Below are 25,908 nucleotides of genomic sequence, written 5' to 3' on the forward strand. Positions count from 1 at the left end.
ATAGTGCAGAACTGACACATTTAGCAGAAAATGGTCCGCCCAAGAAACTAATAACTTTGATACTTACTGTAATAAGCTACTTACATTTTCATTGACGGGTGTGGGCCTATTAATTGGAGGTCTGTCCAGTTAAGAAGGAGTTAAACACTGGACTGAACTGGACTTTGACTACCTCATGTCTGTTTCTCTGTTGTTCACTTGAGTCAGTGCTGAATGAAAGACCGCACCATGTTTTTTACTGCTATTTTGGATTGGTGTGACTCAAAGAACTGTTTGCTAATGCTTGGTCTGCTTTTACTCTTTATCAGAACACGGAAGAAAGGAAATTCAGATTTTCCTCCTGGACCATGGGTTATTCCTTTACTGCATGATATCCTCGTTGGTTTTGGTCATCACACTATAGATAAGGTACTGATATCATATTGTTCTTTTTTATGTTTATTTTGTTTATATAAAAAGCTAATGATGTAAAAACTGATGGTGTAAATTACATGCTGAAAAATGTTTTCCTATCATACAATACGTGTTTGTTCAGAGTTCAACAATTAATTGAATAATTGTCTGTCTGGTTAAGAAATTACATTTCACATTCATTATCATTCATATTCAATTAAGATAAATGGGGAATTTTTTATTGAATTCTGAGGGCTTTTGTCAATACATTGACATGTAGTTAAGGAAGATTAGTGGAGTGTAACGATATTCATATTCATTCATTATTAATGGGTAATGTCTCGAGCACACAGATTTTACCATTCCCATTTGGTACAGATAACATTATGTTTCTTCATATAATATACTACAACCACTTTAAACATATGTTGATGTTTACAGATTGCTCAAAGGTATGGACATATTTTCAGCATCAGGAGAGGTGGCATCAAGATAGTCTATGTGTCAGGATTCAAGATGGCACATGAAGTATTGGTTACCCAAGGAGACAACTTCCTTGATCGCCCTGTGTCTCCTCTCCTTAATGAGGCCTTCAAAGGCAATGGTGAGTAATTGCAATTTGTGTTACAGTATAAATAGTGTTTAACAATAAGCCTTTGTTAATGCAGTATAGATCAGTGTTTTTCAACCTTTTTTGTGCCACGGCACACTTTTGACACTTAAAATGTCCCCCGGCACACTAACATCCTGTGTGAAGAAAAAATAAACATACCATAGCCTAAAATTTCAAATAATACACAAATATGGCCTTATTATGGCTTCTATGCAAGACCTGCTCAATAAAACAAGCGCTGTTTCATTTGTAGGTGACTATATCTAATTTAATTGTTGTTATGAACTGGATACGTGATGATTCTGTGAATACTGGATATGGGCCCCCGTTGTACAATGCCTGCATACCACAAATAGTGCAATCATACAATCAATGAGAGCATGTGGTTATAAATTCTTTGATGCAACAGTTGCTTTTCTGGACCAGTGAGTGACATTTGGGTAATTTTCTGCGGCACACCTGATGATCTCTCACGGCACACTAGTGTGCCCCGGCACAGTGGTTGAAAAACACTGGTATAGATTACAAAACCGTATTTCATTCATACTGAAAAGGTCTGTATGAACAATGAAATACCACATGGAAGGTAAATAATCTGTTGAGTATTTTCTTTTAATTAAAGGAACCGTATGTAAGATTGTTGACAAAACTGGTACTACAACTACTGTAGAGTGGTGTATCCCCTCCCCCTCCCCCCTGACTGGCAGAGCTGGCAACCCGGATGCCGAAACACTACTGACTTCGTGATTAGTAGATAGGTGGAGGGTGGCAAATTAGGCCAAAACACAACATGAAAACATCAACATCAGTGGAGGGCTGCAACTGCAAATGATTTCTTAATGTCTAGTGACATATCAGGGCCATTTTATGATTAATTGAAAACCATTTCTTACATACGGTTCCTTTAAACTTGTTTAATGATGTTTCAGTTGACTGATATCTGAACATATTGTGTGTTTTTTGAGAAACAGTTTAACAATGTAAACAGAATATCATTACACTCTAGTGATCTTCCTTAACTACATGTCAATCTCCATCATAAGGTCTGTAGGGAATTGTCTCTTGTTAGATAATATGTTTTTGACATAGAAAGAAATTGATTGTTTTTTAGGGAAGCTGAATTAATTCTTAAGAAATAGTTTCCATGTTGAATAACTAAGACTTGCTTAGAATGAAATAATAATAACTTCAGTTAGATAACTACTTATTTGCATTAATTGAATTTTTTCTCATCCATCTCATACTGAAGGGATTTCTGCTAGCAATGGGTATAGATGGAGAAGACAACGGCACTTTTCAGTCAGCCATATCTATCCCTTTGGTGATGGCAGAAGAGCCCTGGAACTGAACATTCTGCGGGAGTGTGCACTTCTGACTGAGGCCATCCAAGAGGAGATAGGTCAATGAATATATTTCTAAAACATAGCCTACAGAAATAGTCAATATTTACATGAATGAATGTATGTAGGTATAGGATTATAGACATATTTGTTCCTCCTTACAGGTGTAGCCTTTGATCCTTATACCAAGATCACCAATGCTGTGACAAATGTTATTGGATTTTTGGTGTTTGGAAAGTGCTTCAACAACAGTTCCGGCGACTTTCAAACACTTCTTAACCTTAGTGCAGAAACTGGTTCACTCGTGCGTACACCCCTTGCTCAGGTAGGTTCTCCTGTTGTACTGTATGCACAGAATTAATGTATACCAGACCATTTCAAAGAGATGTATAAAACATGCATATCGCCAGTTTCTAGGTTATATTGACCATGAAACCATTGTGCTTTTTTTGGTCAGGTCTGTTAATATTTGTCGTGCAAACATTCCTTGGTTGTTAAAGTGACACATCACCAAATCTCCACCTCTTAGTGTTGGCTCATTTCACAACAGATGTGTTTTGGGGTTCACACATGTCACACAAGATCAAATCTGTTGTAGTGTCACAGCTAGTCTAAAGCTGTTAAAGATATGATTGTTATAACATGGTGTGGGAAGTGTTTACACTACATGAATGCTTTAAAGCAACACTAGGCAGCAATTTGCTGCTTTTTGAGGTATGTTGTTGGCAGCAAGTTTCGGTATCGACCTCCAACCAAACAAAAACTCCCTACTGCCGCTTCAGTTGCAAGGCTGATTTTGGTTAAACATTTTTCATACCAAGTACTATATACTGCAGGAATGTTGAATTAATATTTCCTTTTATCTTTTAGCTTTATGATATTTGTCCATGGCTCATGAAGCGATTCCCAGGACCTCGAGAGACAATACTGAGCAACTACTCAAAGGTTGCTGCCTTTCTGAGAAAACAAATCGAGATTCACAAGAAAGACTGGGATCCTTTTCATCACAGAGACTTCATAGACTCCTACATAGGAGAGATAGATAAGGTAAGACAAGTAATTTCATGGTTCATGTGTAGGTGGATGCAAGCTAAATCTATCTCTGAAATCTATTTGAAACGTGTAGAAAATGTTGGTCTGTGAGTACATGCCTGCATGAGACATCCTTACAGATGATGTGATCAGTCCGCAAGTCACCCCCTGATCAACCTGACATCCTCACCGGCTGCCCTACTGAATTTATCAATCTCTTTCACTCAGCGAAGGAAAGACAGAGAGGCAGGTTTCCAGGTTGAAAACCTGGCATACTGCACCTTGGACATGTTTGAAGCTGGCACTGAAACCATGACCAGCACACTACGATGGGCTCTACTCTTCATGATGAAGTATCCAGAAGTGCAGAGTGAGTACCATGTGACACCGACTCTGTTTATACACATTCTTAGAAGCCTATGCAAGACATGTGGGAATGTGTTGCGAGGTGACGCTATTCTGAAATTAACTTTGTGTTTATTTTTACAGAGGCAGTCCAAGCTGAGATCGACAGAGTGGTGGGACAGTCTCGCCAACCCAGCCTGGCAGACAAAGTCAACATGCCCTATATCAACGCAGTTCTCCATGAGACGCAGCGGGTTGCCAGTATCCTGCCGTTCAGTACACCCCGCGTGGCACGACGAGACACAACGCTGGGAGGATATCTGATCCCAGAGGTCTATACTGGTCACAGGCTCTAAATGTTGTCATCATTTGTGCTAGTATGCACTGAGCAGTGTCAGACAGACATTCTTTCAGTTCAACCAGAAAGACTCAGGGAGGCATGATGGAAATGAACGAATATCGAAAATCAGCACCTGAAAGCAGCAGGGCGGGTGCAGGAGTGATGTCATTATAAAGACCGACGAAGACTGGTGATTGGTCAGGAGTAATGATTGAGTGACGTAGCATTGAGTCTTCCTGCCAGAACTAGCGTTGCCACTTCCATTTTTTTGCTCCTGTTACCGGGTTAAAAATGGTTTGCTGGCGGCCATTTATGTACTGCGCTGAATCATGAATGACCCAATGACAAGGTCAGATATGCTTTCTTCTTCCAGGGGACCGTGGTCATAACCAGTCTGTCCTCAGTGCTGCATGACAAGTCTAAATGGATGACTCCAGACAAGTTTAATCCAAACCACTTCCTTGACAGCCAGGGATTATTTTGGAAAAGAGAGGCCTTCTTTGCTTTTTCTGCAGGTATTTCACTCCTGGTCCTCCTCAAAACATGATTTTCTATTTATTTTTTTGTTTTTGTAAGTGGCTTTTGGCAAAAGCATCTACTGTAGGTACTGTAGGCCTACTTGTTCAAACGTAAACATGAACACATAACCATCTAACTCGTAGGCAAAACATAATTTGAATAAACAGCAGCATACTGTAGGCTCCATAGGTGTATGCAAAATCCTCTTGATAGGATGGTGTGCGCGTGTGACATGGCATCATTGTGTGTGTGGTTATGTTCAGGGAAGAGGATGTGTCTGGGAGAGCAGCTGGCCCAGATGGAGCTGTTCCTGTTCTTCACCTCGCTCCTCCAGAGATTCACCTTCTCCTCTCCACATGGGGTAGAGCCCAGTCCTAAGACCCAAGGGATGACCGTGATGTCCCCCAAACCCTTCAAAGTCTGGGTGTCAACTCGCTAGTAATGCTGTCTAGAGAGGTCTAGAGCCTACTTTATTGTTTGATAGCCTGTGTGGAATTATAAGGTAGAACGTTTCTAAATTATTTGTAAATACTATTAATTTCCTGATCATTGTACATGCCATGTTTTAAATAATTCATTCCACTGAACTTGTGGTATACATTTGCTATTAATAAACTTTAAACGACCTATGCTTCTATTGAATGTATTACTTTTCTGATCAAGTAGAACAAAACTGAATAATCAGCGAGCATTTCCATATATGTGCCACAGGGTGGCACTGGTTGTACCTTATTTCGAAGAATTGTAAAGTCTTAAACATTTTGTAAACATTTTATGAAACTAACCTGGCGGTGGTAGATCATTTCACAATGTGGTGAGCAACTTTATTTACTTTATTAACTTGACTAAATCCTCCTACTGTGATTCTTGCATTATAGGGTATTTAGCTAATTCGCAGCAGGCATACAAAGGACAAAGATACAGGACCATTTAACTTAGCCAACTGGAATCAGTATGGTATCATTTCGCTCGATTCACTGAAAATGCATGAAGACATGACGTTGGAATCGCCCAGTCTTTTGTAGTTTTGCATTGCAGATGCATGTAGAAACATTTTGCATCATTATCAAATATTCCGATCAATAAACGTTATATTTGTGTGTGATAAAGGCTATCTTTTTAACCAAACTAAACAAAATGATAATTGAAACCGTTGATATCATTATGGTAGCCTACCACTTTTATGCTGCTGACCAAGGCTGACCTCTAAAAAAAGTAATTAGGTTAACTACATAGCCTATTTACATAACACCTTCGGAGAATCTCGGCTCAAAGATCACCTTCTCACCGTTGAACTATGCAAGCGGTGAATTGTCATGGATTTGCAAACCAGTTTTTTTGAAGCACAATAAAACTTTGTTGTAGCCGAAGTCGATCGACATGGCAAAAACAGTGAACTTTTTTTCTTTCTACAGTAGGCTATATTCAGCTGCCACGTCTTGAAGACCTTTGGCGGACATCATCATTATCCTGAACTGTGTCGATGACTGAATGCCAGCATGCCTCTTGTAGAGTTTGCTGCAGGATGGGTTTCAGGTAAAATTCCTGTCAAATTGGCCAAATACATTTCTTTAGCTGTTTTTCAAGAGATTCAGCAACAGTCAGGCTGTGTAATGATAGAGCGGTTTCTTCATTTAATACAGTGTTTTCAGAAATTCTGAAAGTATTTTTGCTTACATCTGGAATTAATTCATTCCAGGTGCTTTAGGATTAGCTGTGGGACATCCAATGGACACAGTAAAGGTTGGGACAGCCATTCAAATCACAAATACAACCTTGAATATGTATCATTTAGTCTGCCTCCAGTAAAATTGTCATTGTATGTTATTAGGTACGCATTCAGACCCAGTCCAAGTACAAAGGGATATTTGATTGTGTCAAAAAGACATACACACATGAAGGGGTAAGTGTTCAGCAGTGCATTCTCAACCCTTTTTGCACAGTAGCAAATTTTACTTAAGTTCCATATAACATTTCCTGAATGAATGAATATTTGCGTTAGTTTGTATTTTCATTCAGAGATAGGTTGGTTATGTTGCAACCAAGTCATCATAAAGGTTAATAAATTATTGGCATGTCCAGTCTTTCGTAATGCTGCTTTGTTCCTTTACAATCAGGTCCATGGCTTTTTTAAGGGCATGGCATTCCCTGTCTTGTCTGTTGCCATCAGCAATTCCGTGCTCTTTGGTTCCTATAGCAATGCCTTGGATTACCTCACCCAGTCCCAGAGGAATGACCGCAGTCAAGGCAACCATGCATCAGCAGCTGCTGTCTTTACAGCTGGATGCTTTTCAGGTGTTGCACAGGTGAGATGGAAAGATGAGGCGTGTTATATACTAATACACTCTTGTGGTAAAAACAAAAAACTATAATATTATGGGTCCTAATTTAAATGGCGGTCTAAGTGCAAAGTCTATCAATAAGAAAAGCTCTTGTGCATGAACTATAGCTACCATGTGACATTTGGGAGCGTTGAGCCGACTCATCAATGTTTGCGGCCAAGGTCTTGCCCATAGTGCTCACATACATGCCCAGAGCTAAATGTGTTCAAGAAATGTGTCTTAAGAATCCCCATCTGCTTATGCTGTCTTTGTAAGTTGCAGCTAACATGTGTGATTTGGTCATACAGTCTGTCTCTCCTCTTTTAGGTTCTTATAAATTTGCTTAAGGTTCACATGGGCAAAGCAGGAAGATAGTCACACTATGCTCTGTTAGCACAGGGCTCTAGATATTTTTAGCAGGTTGGAATTAGCCACCCTTTAATCTTAGACTGGTCTGTCTGCAGGTGTTTGTGACGGCTCCCATAGACCTGGTGAAAGTGCGCCTGCAGAGCCAGACTAAAGGACGGGCTGGTTTGGGAGGGGATAAGTACCGAGGCCCTATGCACTGTGTCTCCATGATCCTGAGGGAGGAGGGGGCCAGAGGGCTCTTCAGGGGAATGTGGGCCCTGGCGCTGAGGGATGTGCCTTGCTATGGACTCTACTTCCTGCCTTATGAGCTTACTGTCAGGATGCTGACTGACAAGGACAGACAACCAGGTAAACAGTCATAGATAGTCAAAGGAAATGAAAAACCTGATCTTGGCACATGCTGAGAAATATTACAATTACCATAAAATTACCATTGTTTTGTTATATTTATATGAATAGTATAGTAGTGTATTTTTGCAACACAATGGTGACAGTGATATATTTGCCCAGTATATAGCATGGTTTGTACTTGTTCCTTCCCTACAGGTACATTTGCAGTATTGATGGCGGGTGGTGTAGCTGGCGTGGTGACGTGGGCCTTTGCGACCCCGATGGATGTGGTGAAGGCCCGGCTGCAGATGGTGGGTGCGGGCGGCCGAGTCTACCGGGGTGTGCTGCACTGCATTGCCGTGAGCGCGCGCGAGGAGGGCATGCGTGTCTTCTTCAAGGGCCTCCTTCTCAACAGCCTCAGGGCCTTCCCGGTCAACGCGGTCACCTTCCTCAGCTATGAGAGCCTCATGACAGCTCTAACATCAGGGCCAGCAGACGCCTCCCACCGCTGACACACACACACACACACACACACGGCTGTTAGGCTGCTCCAACTTTTCTTTCCCGTCAGTTGAGCCATATCCGTGGACAGTATTGCCTTAACACTCCACTGCACTGAGTCACTTAGTCACAGTCAATAGCCAAATGGAACTTGCATGTCTACTTGTGTTTTTAACAGTGCTGTGAGCCAGTCACTCCATTCCGTTTGGTCTGCCTAACTGTCTTTTGAACACTTGCTAGGCTCAGTAAGAGAATGTACTGCCAAGAACAGGACTTTATCAGTCAGTACTGATTTATTCCAGATAAGTGGTTTTTGTGAGAGACTACACCACGGAAATATTTATGGCTGACTGAACAGAGAATGTAGAGTAGGGAATGTGTGAAAGTCAGTCCTGTTGTATTCCAGGTGTGTAGTCCCAACAGACATCACCGTGGAGATCAAGTAAATGGACAAAACTGAGAGGAATATCACTTGAAATAAAAATCATTCTAAAACCTTACTGCTCTCCGTGGAAGAAACATTAAAGAGCAGTTGTATGAATGTTTTCAGTTTTAGTAGTATGTTTACTCCATCATGCCATTAATACATCGAAATATGACATGTCTATTCTGTGCACAAACTTAAATAAATGAAGTCGCCAAACGCATATGAATCTGTTTGTTTTATTATTTTTGTCACCCAGTTCATTTGTTGAAGGGTAGTGCTGAAAATAACATCCTACCACCCATAGACCCCACCCCTGTTCTATAGTCCAATTTTAAGCACATTCTTATAATGACATATTTAATACTGTATAAGTTATTCAAAACCTACAAATACTATACTTAACTGCATTTCTTGTGACAGTTTTACGCAGTAAAAGACTCCATATTTGTCCGTCTCACCATTCAGTTTTGGTGGTATTTATGTAAAGGGTAAATCAACTGCTTGAGGTAACATCATATGAGCCCTTAAACAAGAAATGAGGTGACATGTTGAACATATAGGAAAGAATGTGCCTCGATTGTGAAGAGTGAGGCCATTATGGTAAAAATATTTTATATTTTAAAATGTCACCCTCATCCTTCATTTGGTCAATTTTGCTGCAGGCATCTTCTACATGAGTAGTGGAATGTACACTGCACCTTGTCATCACTGATGTAACTTGATTTCTTAACTGCCAGTTTATTTATTGAATCATTACTAAACATTAAATGTCATAATACTTTAGTTTTAGTCACTTAATAGCAAATGTAAACACTTGCCATAAATTCAAGTAAATGAAAATTATACTAAGAACAAACAACAAGAACAACAATCCCCAAATCCAACCATTCCATTGGACACAGCTGTTTGTAAGTGCAACCTCTTTTCACATACCTGAGTGTCTGAGTATATTTTATTCATGTGATTCTTTTTTTTCCAAAAGTATGACAACATAATCAAAACAAATAACACTAAGAAAGACATTGTCAAAATCATTTTCAAAGAACTGTTCCAACTTAGATCAAATGATCCTAAGAAATAGTCTAAAAATGCGGCCCTAGCAAGCTGAAGTCTCAGTGCCTGGTTTCAGGTGGCAGAAGAGGAACAAATGTCTAAAAGGTTAATCCCATCCCCTATGTCTACGGATTTTTCCTGAATGGACACCTAATTCCAAACTTCCACCCTGTAAAACTGAGTGCCTTTGAATGCATGTGTGTGTCTGAGTGTGTGTGTGTGTGTGTGTGTGTGTGTGTGTGTGTGTGTGTGTGTGTGTGTGTGTGTGTGTAAAACAGCTGTAAGTGCTAACCATTCCCTGCTTTTTAACAGCAGAGAAGGACGTAGGACGTATGCGAGTCCACACTCACAGCCGTGGGCTACCGTAGCTGAATGGTCCAGTCGGCCCCTGCGTTCACACCAGGCTTACGCAGAGAGAGCAGCTCAGTGGCCGGTTCAAACTCAAACTCCAGAGCAGACTCCAAGCCACCTGTGGATAAAAGACAACATCATCTGAAGCCCCAGACTGGATCATGTCTTTAAATATGTTAAAGAAATCCAGTGCAATAATATTAAAAGCTGACAGATAAGTAAGACGTGTCTGAGTAACTCAGAAACAGCACTAACCAGCAGTCCTGAGAGTAGCAGCATTAGGTTTGGTGACTCCCATGAAGACCACCTTCTCTATCCAAGAGGCTGTGGAGAACTGAGAGTCTGGAGACAGGTTGCTGGAGACAAAAAAAAAAAAAAAAAAGACTTTTTGATTAAAGCCATCTCTTAGCTTTTATCGTTATTTCATTATTCTATCAGTTTCCGTCTTTTAACAAAGAGGTAACAAAGAAAGGAAATCAAACAAACCTCGATGACAATTCGCCTTCAGCAAAGGTCAGACGCCTGTGAATAAACTGCTGCTTTTCGTAATTGAAGGTGTGGCCATCGTCAATGTAAAGTTCTCCCTCTGCCGTTCCCTGGAGTAATGCAGAGACATGTTTCACTCAAACTGACCAGTGCTTTGAACAGTCAGTTCTCTGACATGCATTGTACTGCAATGGTTTAAGTTTTACAGGTGTCAACAAGTCACCGATATTGTGGGAAAAGCTCAAGAAAATGTATATTATAATAATAAACCATGGTACCATAATCACATTTTACTTTCATGTTGTTTGACCCAACTTTTTTCGACCACCTGGAATAAAATACTGTACATATACTCCACATACCTGTGCGTTGACAGCCACATAGAGAGTGTACGGGTCATCTTGCATACACAAGGACGACCTCCGGACACGCTCCTTCCTGCTGATGATGGAGCCGCCTCTCTGAAAGACAGGAATCTGGGGAAAAAAGATATGGCAGCAAGAAAGCATTTAAGGCCGTTCTTCATTTAGGATACCGGTAAGTGTATTATACTAACAAACAATTGTGCCACAGTACAGCAGTGAGTAAAGTATTTCAATTTAAGAGACAAGGCGTCTCAGAGCATTAGTAACTGTAAAAACTACCAGCTTTAGATTTTCAAGCAACATGTTTTAAATATTTTGTTTATTTTGTTAATGTAAATATTTTTTGTACAAAGCCTCACGTCATTTAATATGTCTATCTTTGCAAACAATCGGATCCAGATAGACATGCAGATATACTTACGGAGTTCATGGTGACAGGAATGTAAAGATTTTGGTTTCCCTGGTGCTTCTTGTATGTATGGACATCATACCAAACCTTTTTCAGTGAAAAGAAAGAGTATTCAGCGCTTTAATAATAATAAAAGCATACAAACATCACACATATATACCACAATATATAAATTGTGTACCGTATATACTGTACATAAACTCACCTCTCCTTCCCCAGGCAAGTGGGCTGTTACTCCACGTGATCCTTCATCAGTGACTGGATGAACAAGCAGGTCTTTACCTGATAAAGAAAGAATAGCATTAGGAAGAATGCTAATCTCAGCTTGGGACCAACATTTTTAGACATAATTTCAATAGTTTGGCCATCTTTACCCAGCAGGAACTCATCCTCAATAGCAAACGTAGCAGCATTTTCAGGGTACTCAACCCACAGAGGTCTGAGAGAAAGCACAATCGAGGAAACAATGAATACACAATAACACTGTTAGCTAAAAAACATAAAACTAAAAATAGACAGCTATGTGTCTTAATTAATAGTTGGTGAATACTCTTGCGCAAGAATAGAGTAGCCATATGTTTTCACTACATGCTTTACTTTGCATCTCCATGTATGTGACAAAAAAAAAAACTCGAAAACACTTGAACATTTGAAGACTTTGGGTCCAAAACACTATATCTCCATTTTTGTAAACATTAATAAGTCATTTATTGTGTATTTCAGGTAATATCAAAAAAAAATTGCAGTTGTGTTGTTTTGATTAAGTAACGATAAATGTAGTAACAATAACACAATTACAGTTACACTAAAATTATTTGTAGAACAAAATGTTAAAAAAAATATTTATGAAAATTCATTAAAATGGAAGATATAGCATTTTGGAACCAAACTCTTCATTTTGAAAACTCCTTAAACTCCTTGGGGCATTACATGACTGCCTCCACACCAACTGGTGCAAAAAGGATCCAGAGATATGGTCAAGCACTCCTAGAGGTGCTCACCTCATGGCGGGCTGGCCGGTGCGGTGGGCGTGGTAGAAGAGCTGGTACCAGTAGGGCAGCAGGGTGTAGCGCTGCCGCACCGCCTCGCGGATCAGCGCCGTGTTCTCCGGGCCGAAGAGCCAGGGCTCACGCCGCGGGGTGTCCAGGTGAGCGTGAGCCCGGAAGAAGGGCTGATAAGCGCCCGCCTGGTACCAGCGCACCAGCAGCTCCGGGTTGGGAGACTTGAAGAAGCCGCCGACATCAGCTGGATAAAGGAACGGAGAGCAAGCACGCCGGGGTAAGAGAGGACAGTGACGGTGAAAATGATGAAATGGCACACAAACGGCATCCTCCACGCTACCTCTCCATATTCTTGCATTTGCATGTTAACAGAGATTTAAAAAAACTTGACACCAAACATCTAGAAAACAAAGTGGACTCTGGCACAGACGTTCAATACTACTGTATCTTCATCAAGACGTTCAATACTACTGTAGCTTCATCAAGACGTTCAATACTACTGTAGCTTCATCAAGACACTATATAAAACGCAGTAGTGTCAAACTGTCAGTCGGTTTGCACAAAAGTCTGCAAATATATCAGTGTGCTCAAGTCCAGTCTACTTCATTTTCTACTAGTCTGTTGACCTTGAACTGAGAAGCCAACATGAACATACAGGAAAGAGTGACTCAGCTACTTTTTGCTGGAAGACAAACCCAAAACCCTGTTTGTTCTTCAATGATGTCAAAACAAGCCTGTGACAGCAAGCCTAAGATAGTCTTTGTGGACGGTGCTACGTTTCCTATACGTCTATGTAAGCCCCAGGCCCACTCACCTCCACAGAATGAGATGCCCACCAGGCCCAGGCTGAGACACATGGGAATGGACATCTTCAGGTGGCCCCACTCGGCCGCGTTATCCCCTGTCCACACCGCACCTGAGACGAGCAGCAGTGTCGTCAGCGTCACATTCACTCTCAGCGAATATTATGAATGCAAATAGTTAGATGAACACTTGTGGTATGTGTGTGATATTATATGCACCAGATCTTGGAGAACTTTACATTAAAAAGGTTTGAAAAAAAACCCGTAAGGTTCTCCATTTTGGGGATGGAAAGAAGGGCAGAGATTCACTGGAGGCAGGACGCACCATAACGTTGGGATCCGGCGAAGAAAGCTCTGGTCAGGACAAAAGGCCTCTCCACTCCGCCGGACCTCTGGATAAGACCCTGGGCAGTGGCCATTTGCTGTGTGAAGAGAGAAGAAAAGTGTTAATGTAAGAGGAACAATGGAGTCCAATCCCTTCAGCTCTCCACAGGGAACCTGTCACGTCTCCTTGGGCATTTGTATGTGTTCTATTTAACATGTCTGCATTTGTTTTACCACTAGCCACTTTAGTTTTTGTAATTCATACTTAGTGCAAAGTACATAGTTCTCTTTTGTCTTACTTTGTGCAAAGTAATTAGTTCTAACTTCTTTGCACTTCCCACTAGTTTAATTACCATTTATATTTAAAGCAACACACAATTGAAGTAAATATTATCACCTTAAAATAACAGCTTCAAACTGATTTCGATCCTACACTGACTTACACGGACTTACAATACTGAGGATGAGGACACTGCTGATGTGTGCCCAGTACATCTGGTATGGCACTATGGAACACTGCTGTCATGGACAGGAGCACGACTATTTTCATCGGTTACAGACTAATTGTGTGCCCCTAACGGGTACGCTGGAAGTTGACGACAAGGGGAATTCCTACAAAGTGTTACTTTAATATTATTATTTAACTCTGTAAAGCTGAGTGCAAGAATTTCATCACAGGTGAATGATGTCGCATCATCATCACACAATAAAATTCCGAAACTTGAAATTGGTCACTGCGTCCCTCACCACGTAGAAGCCGTACAGGTTGTGGACATCCCTGTGCTCCCACGCCCCGTGCAGCGCATCCTTGTGCATAGTGACCTCAGGACCGTTGAACACGGAAGGCTCGTTCATGTCATTCCATGTGTAGAGGTTTTCCATGGAGCCCTGTGCACGAGTTGGAAGTGGAGAAATGGTTGACTGATCTAACAAGTCTCTTTTAGTACACAGAGCAAAACTCAAGGCATAGTCATTGACTGTACATTGTCTCCAAACATATTAGTAATTTACACACAAATACAAATATAACAAATAATACAAATGATGTCCATCTTTAAATTAGTGTTTTAACTCTCGTGTTGTCTTGGGGTCAAAATTGACCCGCCACTATGTTTAACAGCATAGAAACTCCCCTCTGTTTTAGCTTGAACATTAAAAACAGTCAAAGATTGCTTTTGTTCATGTTTCAATAAAAGCTGTACACAACTTAGAGATTGAGTTTAAAAGTCAATTAAACAGCTTCATTTCAGGGGTTTAGTGAAGACGGGTCATTTTTGACCCAAGGACAAGGGCAGCATACGGAATATGAAGACAACATGAGGGTTAATATTACTGGTGAGCTGATTGGCTGGGAGCAAGGGCAACTCATTACCTCATACTGGTCATACGCAAACATACTAGCCCACCAGGCTCTCATTTCAGGTTTGGTGAAGTCTGGGTAGCCGGCATTCCCTGCAAATGGATGAGAGGGGTTATAGACTTTGCGTCAATGGGTGATACAGTAACATCTTAAAGAAACAACACATGCTATAGCTTGATGACTATCAGACAAGGAAGTTTACCTGGCCAGCACCATCCCTCATAGTCACCACCATCTTTATTTTTAATGTAAAAACCCTTTGAACTGATCTCTTTGTGGATCTTGTAACCGCTGTCCACTTTGATGTGAGGGTCCACAATGGTGACCATCTGTAAATGAGAGCAAGTTAATAAGCAAACCAAAACATGACCAAAATAAACATTACTGTAAAAAAACTGTCCTTGTGAGTGTGTCTGAGTGTCTGAGTGTCTGAGTGTCTGAGTGTCTGAGTGTGGCCAGGCATGTATACTTTTCTCTTTTTGTCCTTCAGGTTCTGAAGCATTTCACGAGGCTGAGAGAACTTAAGTGGGTCCCAGGTGAAGTAGCGCTTGCCATCTGTGTGTTCAATGTCCAGCCAAATGAAGTCGTACGGAATGTCGTGCTCATCAAAGCCATCGTCCACGGCCTTCACATCCTCCTGGTCATTGTAGTTCCACCGGCACTGATGGTAAGCCAAGGCAGCGAGTGGGGGAAAAGACTGAGTACCTGCGGACAAAGTCTCCATTTCAGGGGGCACTCTAACATGACAGAAGAAAGACATCCAACTCGTTGATGTGATCTGCGTTGTTCTGTGGTTGATTGCTACCTGTGAGGGAGGCGTACTGGGAGAACACGTCAGTGGGCCGGGGTCCTAGCATAACAAAGACGTCAATGATGCCACTCTCAGAGATCCAACGCACATCTGTCTGTGACTTCTCACTGCCACCCTACACACCAAGACAGAAACAAGGGAATGCCAAACAAAAACAACATTTTTTTTAGCGTAATTATCCAGATGTTGAAAATAATAATGATTTTTATATTATATTAATAATGGTAACAATAAAACAGGGTGACAATAAAACCACCAATGAGTGCACTGAAGAGTCTGTTCAATGTGTGCAAAATGGCTACCTGTACGGACGCACTGGAACTGATGTCCACCCAGGTCTCGGCGGCGTTGAGCCAGAAGACGCCCATGGTCCTGTCTGTGGTGTGCGAGAGGAGCACGGGTACGGCGCCATACAGAGCCATGGGGTTGTGGAGCTCGTACTGGAACACGTCCAGATTGTACAGCCGGTAGGGGTCCCCTCCTCTGCACAGAAAAGAGCATGGATTACACTGGTCTTAAGGAAGGATGTAAAATAGAGCAGTGGAGCCCATCCACAACTGGTAAAACTACTACACTGCCATTTGACAGGTTATATCTTTTTTTTAATGAGAAGAAAAACCCGGACATTTAGATGGAAGGGTGTTATGAAGAAAATATACGCACTCTGTTGATTTAAGTTTGAGGGTGTCTGCATGTTCTGGAATGCCATAGACATGTTCAACTCCGGGAAAAGAGAAGTCTAAACTGATTGAGGTTGGGCCTGGAGAAGAAGAGGAGCACACAAAATGGCTTTTAGAGAAGTCACAGTTAAAGTGAAATAAGCTGAACCGGCAAACGAAAACCGTGAGGTCAAGAGACAACCTCTATAGACAGGACAAAGTCAGGCATTAGTGTACCATTGGGCTTGCTGTCACTGTGAGATTTGAAGGTCTCTTCCCACATGCCTGGCTGATCTTCCTCCTCCTTCACCTCCTCCTCACCCTCGCCCTGGACACAGATTGGAGGGCAAATGCCATGAATGGCAGAAGGAACATTTCCCAGATATGAGACATCTCAAACAACAACAGAAATCCTAAATACCTGCACCCTAAGTAACATAATATAAACTACTGTTTTTTTTTTTTGTTTTTTTTAAATCATACATAACATACATAACACACATACAATACAATGCTTGAATACTCTACTACTAACTACTAAGATTCGCATTACTGGCTCAATAATTACAACTGCCTATCCAATAATAATGTTTTCATTTCAGTTCAGAAAGATTCTAAAAAGTAGAAGTAGTAGTGGGAGGACAACAAGTGCAAATAAATACCTTCTCAGCCACATTCTGTTCCACATCCTGTTCAGTGTCTGTCTCACTTTTACTGAGCAGGCAAAGCACACACACACATAAACAATGAATCAGTGAGGATGTGAACATTATGAATCAACACAACAGGACGGGAGCAGTCAGGGCCATAATCATGACAGCTGTCATCATGCAGGCGAGGTGCTACATTACATACATACTACATGCATTTAAGACAGGTTTTTATTGTATCAGTCATAAAACACATTGATGACGTGACTTAAGCGTCATAGCAAAGCCAATGACAGATTCATGAATATGACCCTGAACCCCTCTATCAGCACAATAGACAACATCTCCAATCACAGAGTTGATATTTTTAAGAAGCAACTATTATCATCAGTGTAATAAATTACAGCATGCTTCTGTGCAGATATACCAGACCACCTTCAATTAAATTTAGGAGCAGTCTGAGGTGTTCAATTACATGTTATCAGTCGCATAGAAAAATCAACTTGTCAACTTGCTGAAGAAGTCTACAATCACAAGTGTGCTACACTATTGGGCGAGTCCATGATAACCTACAGTATATACTATTTTAGTGAAAGAAAATGGGACATTAAAATGAACAAAATATTAAGTACGGAAAACAAGGGATCCTACATATGGTAGTCTAGAAAAGAAAGAGTGAAGTCAGTGTTTACTGAATGCCACCATATAAGTTTGCATGCTATCATACCTAGTAAACAGAAATGTACGTAAGTTTTCCGCTAAAAGCTACAATTGGTCTCAAATTCACATCAGTTGTTTTCTGTTAAGTTGGGACATGTCCAACACAGCACTAAGGATTTGTTATATACATTCTCCAAAACAAAGACTTTTGAAGGAAATTATATTGAATGGCCTGAATGGCAGATTTTGTCTTTATTCCTAGATTTGTCTAACATCTATTATGTTGTACTAGAAATCCAATTTAACATGATGTTAACAAACGATGGTGACAACATCAATACTTATTAACCACACTCGATCCAAGCGATGTGGTTATTTAGGAAATTCTATATTCCAGAAGGGGGCATAACTGCTTTTGTTTTCAGCCTATGCTTGGTTGAACAAAGCATGGCTGACAACACAGCAATCAGAACTCCTGCACAGCCTACGAAAGCGAAATGTAGAGCAGTGCAAGTCATAGGTGTTGTACTGTATATTAAATGTGCTATAAACTCACACTGTCTTGCCTAAAGTTTTTCAAGTTTACGTTTTATCTATATTACCACATTATACCATGGGTCATTCTGTATCAAATCAGATAAGGTTGTTGCTGCACGGTCTCAGAATAAAAAAAAATGGGGCCAAGAATAAAAAAAACCCATAGGTATATAATGTGACCAAGTGTATGTGTGAATGAAACATGATATATAATTGGCACTTTATAAACAAAATTACTATAAACTTAACTATTACCATGTTGATTTTCGTGTTCTTACTAGCTACCCCACATACAATTTAGTCCTATAAACATTACTAAAGAATGCAATCACACCTTGTTTTATCCTTAATACCTTCATGTGCATTTGTTGCAGAGACCTCAATCAAATATTGGCTCAGGCAAAATAATGATTGGTGCCATGTGGATACAAAAAACGACTTCACAATACCCTCAAGGCCCTAGGGCCTTATGTAATACGAATGGGCATGAAGTACAGACTTTTAACAGTCCAATCATACCAAGTCTGTCTTCCACCCTACAAAGTTTGGGCAGGCTAGGAATTATACGTTTAAAGATATTGATGCCCAAACATGGCCTCCAAGATAAGGCATTTCTGAGAGTGTAAAAATGATGGTGGAAAAAATTATGAAACATTGGAATTTAACAAAGATAGTTTACAGTTCTTAGTTTTTGGACCTAAATATTTTGAGCAAAATCTGACACGGTGAAGCAACCACTTTTCTGGATTTTGTCTGATTTTACATGAAATGACCCCTGTGCATATGGAATAGGCTACTGATCCAAGAACCACATTTAGAATAACCAAATGGAATGATGTCATGCATGCACAACACAAAACATGTTTGTAGAAAGGGGAAGGTCTTAACAGCAGACAGGTTAGTGTGATGGGGAGGGATCAACACACTGCTGTGATAAGCACTGCTCATTGGTTATATAACAGGAGAGGGTACTGCAGCACTACCACCAGGGCCAGATTCAATTCCTTCACCATATTGTTGTTGTTTTTTTTACACTTTGAAACTGCTTTGATCTACAGCACTGCATTAACATCAGAAGAATCATGTTGTGTTGAAGCTTCAATGGGCAAATAAATAATATAAAGGATGTATTGTATCTGCCCCTCAGTGTGGTGAGCAGGAAAAACGTAGCAATATGCCACAAACATATAATAATATGGTATCATTTGGCTATATACAACAAATGCTTCAAGTATCTATCAGGTGGTAAGTAAAGTATAGCTATTTTGCTAATTACAATTAATTTATTTATGTATTTATTTAAAAAAACATACTGAATGCATCAATCATCATAATTGTACAGTAGAAGACTTTGATCTAGCTCTTGGAGTATAGAGCCAAATGACCCATCTAGTAAGTTTCTCAACAACAGACACGATCAAGAACTAAACTGAGCAGTTACCTAGAGAACACGTTCTTGATCTTATCCCACATGCTACCGACTGTGCTAGTTATTTTATGAGAGATACTGGAAGGCATGTAAAGACACAGAGAGAGAGGGAGGGAGCGATAGATAGAGAGAGATAGAGAGAGTAGAAAAGCAGAGGAAAAAGAAGAAACACAGAAATGATCATCATATGGCAATGGCTTTGTGACAACATATGCACTAGATAGCTTACAAAGAAGACAGCGCGTTTCAAATGTTTTATCTGCTTAGTAGATACCATGTGCAAATACGTGAAACAGACACCATGTGCTGTGTATTAATCAATATAGAATTGTCACACTAATTGACAGGTGTAAGGCGCCAATCAAACATTTACTGTGCATGTAAACAGAACTCGCATTTCATTTCATCACATAGAGATGTAACGTCATCGTAACAACGTTGCATAAGTTCTATGCTTAATTGACCACAATATTTGATACATTACCACTTTATTTGCTACATTAGCTTTCTTTACACAATGATCTGATACTTGTTTGCTGATCGTTTTCTGCCACTTTGGATGAGGCAAAGCTACTGCACATCCTGCTCCTTACTCAAGGGTATTACGATCAACAGTGAAGAATGCAGGCTTCACTGTAACTATCAGCAGCGATGCTGTCAGCAAATACTTTCTCACTCTAAATCTGCAGGAAGGTTCTGCGAATGGCCATCTAAGGACTAAGGCAAATAAGTCAGATAATCATTAGCCAGAATTTGAAATAATAGACAGTTTTACAAGCCATCCCAGAACCGAAGAAAACAGTAAGAGGGAGTGAGAGTGAGCGTCACGTTAGTATGCCTATCAGTGTGTGTGTGTGTGTGTGTGTGTGTGTGTGTGTGTGTGTGTGTGTGTGTGTGTGTGTGTGTGTGTGTGTATCATATTACATCATGTGTGTGGACACTCCAGTGTCTGGCAGACTCACGTGTCCTTGCGCAGGCGGAGGTGTTCAAACACCAGCAGGCCTCGGGAGTTGATGGACAGCAGGACGTTCGGCCCGTCCACAATATCGAGACGGAAGGGACGGGCGCTGATGATGAGCCGCTGGGAGTCCGCCCCGAGGGAGAGGACCACGCCATTTTCATCTCGATTTAGCACCGAGAGACTGCGCATACAGTACACAGGGAAAAATCATTAGGGGAAAACCATTAATGAATCTAATGATTGTGTCAGTAATGAGGGAATGACTAATGAGAAATGCACTGTGCTCTTGTGATAGGCTCTGAGCATGTCTAGCGCATGAGGTGATGTGATGATCAGAATCAGCTGTTAGGTATTGACTGAATGTATCAAAATGTGTTTTACACAGTCATTTTCAGGATATAAGAATTACATTGCACTGCTTTAATGCACCATGTTATACTGTCCACGTATGTGCTAAAGAAATTGCTCAATTGCCCAGTCTGGCTCCTCAAAACATTTTGCCAGCTTTGTCACTGCATCTCTGTGAAGAGAGACACATGGAGAAGAAGAAGGAAGAGAAGCAATAACAACGTCAAACTATAAAACAACAAACTGCCGCTGTCAATCCACCCAGCTGCTCATCAGCAAGATAGCCCATGACTTCAGACTGTGCTTCCAGTGCTCTCCAGACTGCCACTAAATCCTCCAGATTAGTCTGTTATGACACAGCTGTGCGCGGTTTCACACAAGTCATAATTTCCCTTAGACATTTTTCAGCCGGTTAAATGCAACCAATTGGACCAATTTAACTTGATTTTTTTTTTTTACATTTATTTTCTTTTTTACTTTTTATTATTTGTTTGTTGTCTGTCTTGGTGTCACAGGTACGCTGGCGACTATGCCGCTCCGTCCGGCATCTTTTGTCCTGTGTGTCAATGTCTTGTACAGTATGTGGAGCGCTTTGGGTTGCACTCTGTGCATACAAAAATGTGCTATATATAAATAAAAGTGACTTGACTTGACAATAAGAACTTTGGGGATTACAACACCCATAGCTTGTTTAAACAGACATGTGTGGTTCCTGACAGAGTAGTTCTGCTATTATTTTCCTATATGACCAATACTGCATGTCATGACATGTACTTGATGATAAAGCAAATGCCGCTATGGCCAAACTCACGGTTCAGTAGGGGGGTCTTTGACAAGAACATCAGGCACCTCATATCGTGGCTTGAGCGGTTTGAGCTCATTAATTTTGACCCGTGTCATGTTCCCCTGCAGTCTGTAGAGCTCCAGCAGTAATCGCACCTAGTCCACAGAGGATTCTGTTAATATCAGCTCATATGAATCTGAATAACTACTGATTTGTGTGGGGAGAGAGGTAAGTTTTCAGACCTTGTTGTTGTCGTTGATCAGCTGCAGTGTAAGGCGTGTATCACTGAGCTCCAACGTCTCCAGCAGGGCCCTATAGGGAGACTGTCCAGGCTTCACATCTCTCTGACGCCTGCAGCAAAACACACAAGATCACTGAATGAAAAACTGCTCATTCTTAAAAGATTCTACTCTAAATAATGACTAATATAAATGACAATATAATGGCAGATAAAGATACGCAATAATACCGGTAATCTTTTAATGATTTTCTCCGATTCTCATCAGACCACTCCATTAGGCCACAATGTCATCCATTGCAAAACAGTGATTGGATAGACAGATTAAAATCAAGACTACATTTAATTTAATTTTAAGATGCTGTATGTTTCAGTTCTTCTAAAGGTTGTTGTTATTTGAGCCAGTCAATCAACTTACATCTCTCTCTTCTGTGTTCTGGAAGCACCATGTTGTCTTTTGCTTATGGCTTAGTTTGACTATATCCACTATTTTCTGTTTCTCATTTCCAGAGCAAGAAGTTTTTCCAAGCAGGGGATTAGTAAGAAACCTGAGTATGTTAACTCAGTGTACAAGCTAAGGCTCCTGAAAGGAGTCCTACGACTTTACTCTCCTAGCAAGACAAAGCCACATGCCTGTGGCTTCAGTAAGTTTAGATACTTAATCTGTTACTCAGTTACTTACTGCATTAATTTATACATGTTTGTTACTATGCCTTGTACTTGGAATACCCTCAGGACTGTGTATTAAGACCTTGAGGTTTTCCAGGACAAACTGAGAGGACAGCCAAAGGGCTGAGATGCAATTCCCTGAATTTGACAGAGAGCATAATATTAAGTTAAAACAGTGGTACTCAAACTTTTTCTGTCATTTGCCATTTTGGAAGAGGGAGATTTCCAAGCTAGCCTGGAAACCAGACTCTTTGACTTCGCAGAGAGTCTGGCCTAGATCCATAGGCAAACGTTTATTTCCGGGTGGGAGGGCACAGTTTGAGGTTTAAAGTTCCTTTGAACAGTTTGAATTCCTTTGAACCACTTTGAACCAATCACTAACAACCGGCGTTTCATCATACAGAGAAGTTTCTCTGCATCACGCCCATAACAAGCAAGCATGCATCTTATCAGCAAACAATCACACGTTTTATCTGCGTAACTCTCGCCAAAATGCCTCATATGGTGTTTTGTGAATGTACCCAAGTCAAACTTTCATATAAATGCATAAGTACGTCCAAAGCACCACTTTTAAGCTTGTATGCGTTGTCGTTTTCGGGTGAAATTACCTTTTGAATGGGAATCCTACAGGGCCACTACTTTTTTGATACAATTGCGTCAAAATCGCTATTTTTCAAACACTACACAACACAACTCGACACAACATGAAACTTTGATCGAAGTATCATCAGTGTCTTTACACATGAACTCGAGCATTGAGAACATTGTTGGTGTACACAGAGTTTACTAAATGTAAGGTTTTGAACAACTCTTTTTCTGTTCGCTGCCATCTTGCCATATTGCAAGGAGTGAGTTGTCCAAAATCTTTCTTTTTAGTAAACTATGTGTACACGAAAAATGCTCGAGTTCATGTGTAGAGATACTGATGAAGTTTAATGTTATGTCGAGCCTTCTTAGTGTTTGAAAAATAGCGATTTTGACGCGACCATGTAGCCTACTAAACTAAAGTTTGACTCAGGTACGTTCGTATTTCAAGTGACAAAATTAAGGTATGACTAAAGTTTAGCTGACGATATAACATCCTACTCGACTGCGACTTCGTTCGTGACACTCCTGTTAATAGGCTAAACTAGAAAGAGCTAAAATAACTCACACCAACCTTATTTGCGCCTTTTATTCACATTTGCTCAGATTTCATAAGTATAAGCCCTTTTCGCTCCCTACGTTGATGTATTCCAAGCGGTCTGCTTCGGGAGCGGGGACATAGTAATTGAAACACCATGCCTGTGTAACGTAATCGCTCTCAGGGACGCCCTCTGTTCACTGGTTGGATCGGCTGCCCAACTACCTAAACGAGGGCGAATCAACCTATTCCAGACGGAATACTGTAGGGAAAAGAAATCGAGCGGAAGTACGTAGGCAGGCAGAGGCCAGGCTATTTCCAAGCCCCTCCTGGGTGAACAAAATGGTAACATTATCGCGTTGTGGTTCTGGGCATCTGTTAACCTGACTCTTGCCAGATGAATTTCGTTCCGCTTAGCTCCGCCTAGCTTCACTCACATCCATCTGGGACCTCTTCCATTGAGAGTGATTTCAGCACGAGATTGTATGGTTGAGCCAATCAGAACGCAGGGCGGGAGTTTCATAGATGTGACATAGCGTAGAAGAGACTGTGAGACTGTTATCAGCGTCACGGGTTGGCTTCGATGTGAGTGGTAGAAGTAGCACGTCAATAGATGACGGACAAATGGCTTATTCAATCATATGCAAGCATTTTTTTTATTAGGCCCAGCCTTCTGAAGCAACACTCCAATGGATTGGTCCCAGATGGATGAGTGGAGCTAGGCGGAACGAAATTCATCTGGCGAGAGTCAGGTTAGGCATCTGTGGCCTACTATTTAGGAAATCCCACTTGTGACCGAAGGGTGGTCGGTTCGATCCCTGACTGGTAGGAAAAATGTGGGTAGGGGGGGTGATTGAACAGCGCCCTCCCACATCCACATCTTCAGATGAGGTGCCCTTGAGCAAGACACCTAACCCCCAACTGCTCCCCGGGCGCCAGGATTAAGGTTGTCCACTGCTCCTAGCGTGTGTTGTACAATACCCACGGATGGGTAAAATGCAGAGAACAAATTCCTTGTATATGCAAATACACCTGGACAATAAACCTGATTTAAATGTACATTTTACATTTACATGTAACATTTCCTGTCTTGGTCCCCTGGATATGATGTTGTTTTAGTTTTTATATAGGCCTGCTTATGACTTATATGCTTGTGTGTGGCTATTTTGTTTTGAATGAATGATCTTCATTGTCAGGAAAGAAAGGTATTAGTAAAGCTGGACACTAAAAGACAAATATCCTTCTTTGTTCGTGCCCCAAACGTTGAGAGCCACTGTTAAACCGATGGGCAAAGTTCCTGGGTAAAGTTTATCTGTATCGGCCACATTCGGCAACATTTCCAGCCAGAACGCATGTGATTTCCAAGCAAAATTGCTCAAAAAGTTGCCCTATCATAACCCTTTGAAACGATCCGGATAGGCGATTAACAAACATAATACTGATTCAAAGTACTATATTTGAGAGTGCAGTCAGGTCTTACTTGCAGAAGGCACTTTGTTCACATGTTTTGAAGTTACTACGATCCACAGCGTCAGAGATGCTAAAAAGCACAGGCAACAGGGTCAATAAGAGCAGTCCCATCCTAGGAAATGGAGAGAAAGAGATTTTCGGTTTAGTTGAAACAGACAATAAAGTGGTCTCACATCAAGTACTTTAACTACAAACTATTTACAAACACATAGTGGTATTTCTGTTTTAAATGGGTATCACGGAACATGCAAGCAAGTATTTGTATTGAAATCGATATGGTGTTCACACCGACAAACGTTAACGTTAACTGAACAAGTATTTTTCGATGGCGAAGTAGGCTATGGTTATGAACATCTTCGGTACAATGTATTCGCTCATCGATCGACAATAAATCGGGGGTATTCTGTAGAGCACAGCAGTAAAGAGTAAAACACTGTTAAAACACTGAGATACACCGATTCCTTTAGTTAATCTTATTAACTTCGCAGCTCAGTAACGTTACCTGTCAATGGGAGCCGCCATGTTTCTCATCAACAGGGTTGACCTTTACCCCCTCATATGACTGGAAGACGGGCTCTGCCTTTACTCAGATTATACTTACGTTTATTTCCTACCTAAAGCAAATCACCAATATTAATATTACTTAAATATATATATTTTTCTCAGTGATCCTCGTAATCTCGCCATGTAGGCAAAATTTAGGCTATGTTAAATTGTTAAAATTGAGTCTTTCACTGATTGGACATCTTTTGATGACGACACACAATAAGTTAACGTGGTCCATACACATTTTGCAGCTCTTTTTAAGCGTTCTCTTGCGAGGGTAAGTAACGTTATTTCTTTAACGTTATGACATGTCTAGTACTAATGTTGGTAATATATGTAGT

The 25,908-nt window shown here is 40.8% G+C and overlaps 3 protein-coding genes across 5 annotated transcripts; 2 read left to right on the forward strand and 1 right to left on the reverse strand.

The window, feature by feature from the left end:
* The first annotated feature begins 209 nt into the window (after positions 1-209).
* Positions 210-5,209, forward strand: LOC125284048 (cytochrome P450 2J2-like). Its single transcript, XM_048227756.1, has 9 exons — positions 210-408; positions 835-997; positions 2,256-2,405; positions 2,511-2,671; positions 3,217-3,393; positions 3,607-3,748; positions 3,868-4,055; positions 4,437-4,578; positions 4,846-5,209. The coding sequence occupies exons 1-9, from the start codon at positions 214-216 to the stop codon at positions 5,019-5,021; spliced, it is 1,494 nt and encodes a 497-aa protein (XP_048083713.1). The 5' UTR covers positions 210-213; the 3' UTR covers positions 5,022-5,209.
* Positions 5,210-5,303: 94 nt separating this feature from the next.
* On the forward strand, positions 5,304-8,750 carry LOC125284057 (solute carrier family 25 member 45). 2 transcript variants are annotated; one of them, XM_048227769.1, is made up of 6 exons: positions 5,304-6,118; positions 6,282-6,325; positions 6,414-6,485; positions 6,700-6,888; positions 7,368-7,620; positions 7,819-8,750. In XM_048227769.1, the coding sequence occupies exons 1-6, from the start codon at positions 6,082-6,084 to the stop codon at positions 8,112-8,114; spliced, it is 891 nt and encodes a 296-aa protein (XP_048083726.1). In that variant the 5' UTR covers positions 5,304-6,081; the 3' UTR covers positions 8,115-8,750. The 2 variants fall into 2 exon arrangements, with proteins under 2 accessions (XP_048083726.1, XP_048083736.1); XM_048227779.1 differs by lacking the exon at positions 5,304-6,118 and having other exon boundaries at positions 6,308-6,325; positions 6,780-6,888.
* Positions 8,751-8,752: 2 nt separating this feature from the next.
* ganaba (glucosidase II alpha subunit a) lies at positions 8,753-25,578 on the reverse strand. 2 transcript variants are annotated; one of them, XM_048227735.1, is made up of 25 exons: positions 25,524-25,578; positions 25,032-25,133; positions 21,764-21,872; positions 21,549-21,676; positions 20,391-20,570; positions 19,441-19,506; positions 16,815-16,866; positions 16,390-16,480; positions 16,157-16,253; positions 15,796-15,976; positions 15,488-15,608; positions 15,152-15,387; positions 14,885-15,011; positions 14,695-14,774; positions 14,070-14,210; positions 13,324-13,420; positions 13,010-13,111; positions 12,196-12,439; positions 11,569-11,633; positions 11,400-11,476; positions 11,207-11,281; positions 10,783-10,896; positions 10,421-10,530; positions 10,190-10,290; positions 8,753-10,052 (listed from the first exon to the last, which is right to left on the reverse strand). In XM_048227735.1, exons 1-25 carry the CDS (start codon positions 25,550-25,552, stop codon positions 9,943-9,945), a joined length of 2,835 nt encoding a protein of 944 aa, XP_048083692.1. In that variant the 5' UTR covers positions 25,553-25,578; the 3' UTR covers positions 8,753-9,942. The 2 variants fall into 2 exon arrangements, with proteins under 2 accessions (XP_048083692.1, XP_048083701.1); XM_048227744.1 differs by lacking the exon at positions 19,441-19,506.
* Positions 25,579-25,908: the final 330 nt, after the last annotated feature.

The sequence above is a fragment of the Alosa alosa genome, chromosome 2, assembly GCF_017589495.1.
Source record: "Alosa alosa isolate M-15738 ecotype Scorff River chromosome 2, AALO_Geno_1.1, whole genome shotgun sequence".
Classification (NCBI taxonomy): Eukaryota; Metazoa; Chordata; class Actinopteri; order Clupeiformes; family Clupeidae; genus Alosa; species Alosa alosa.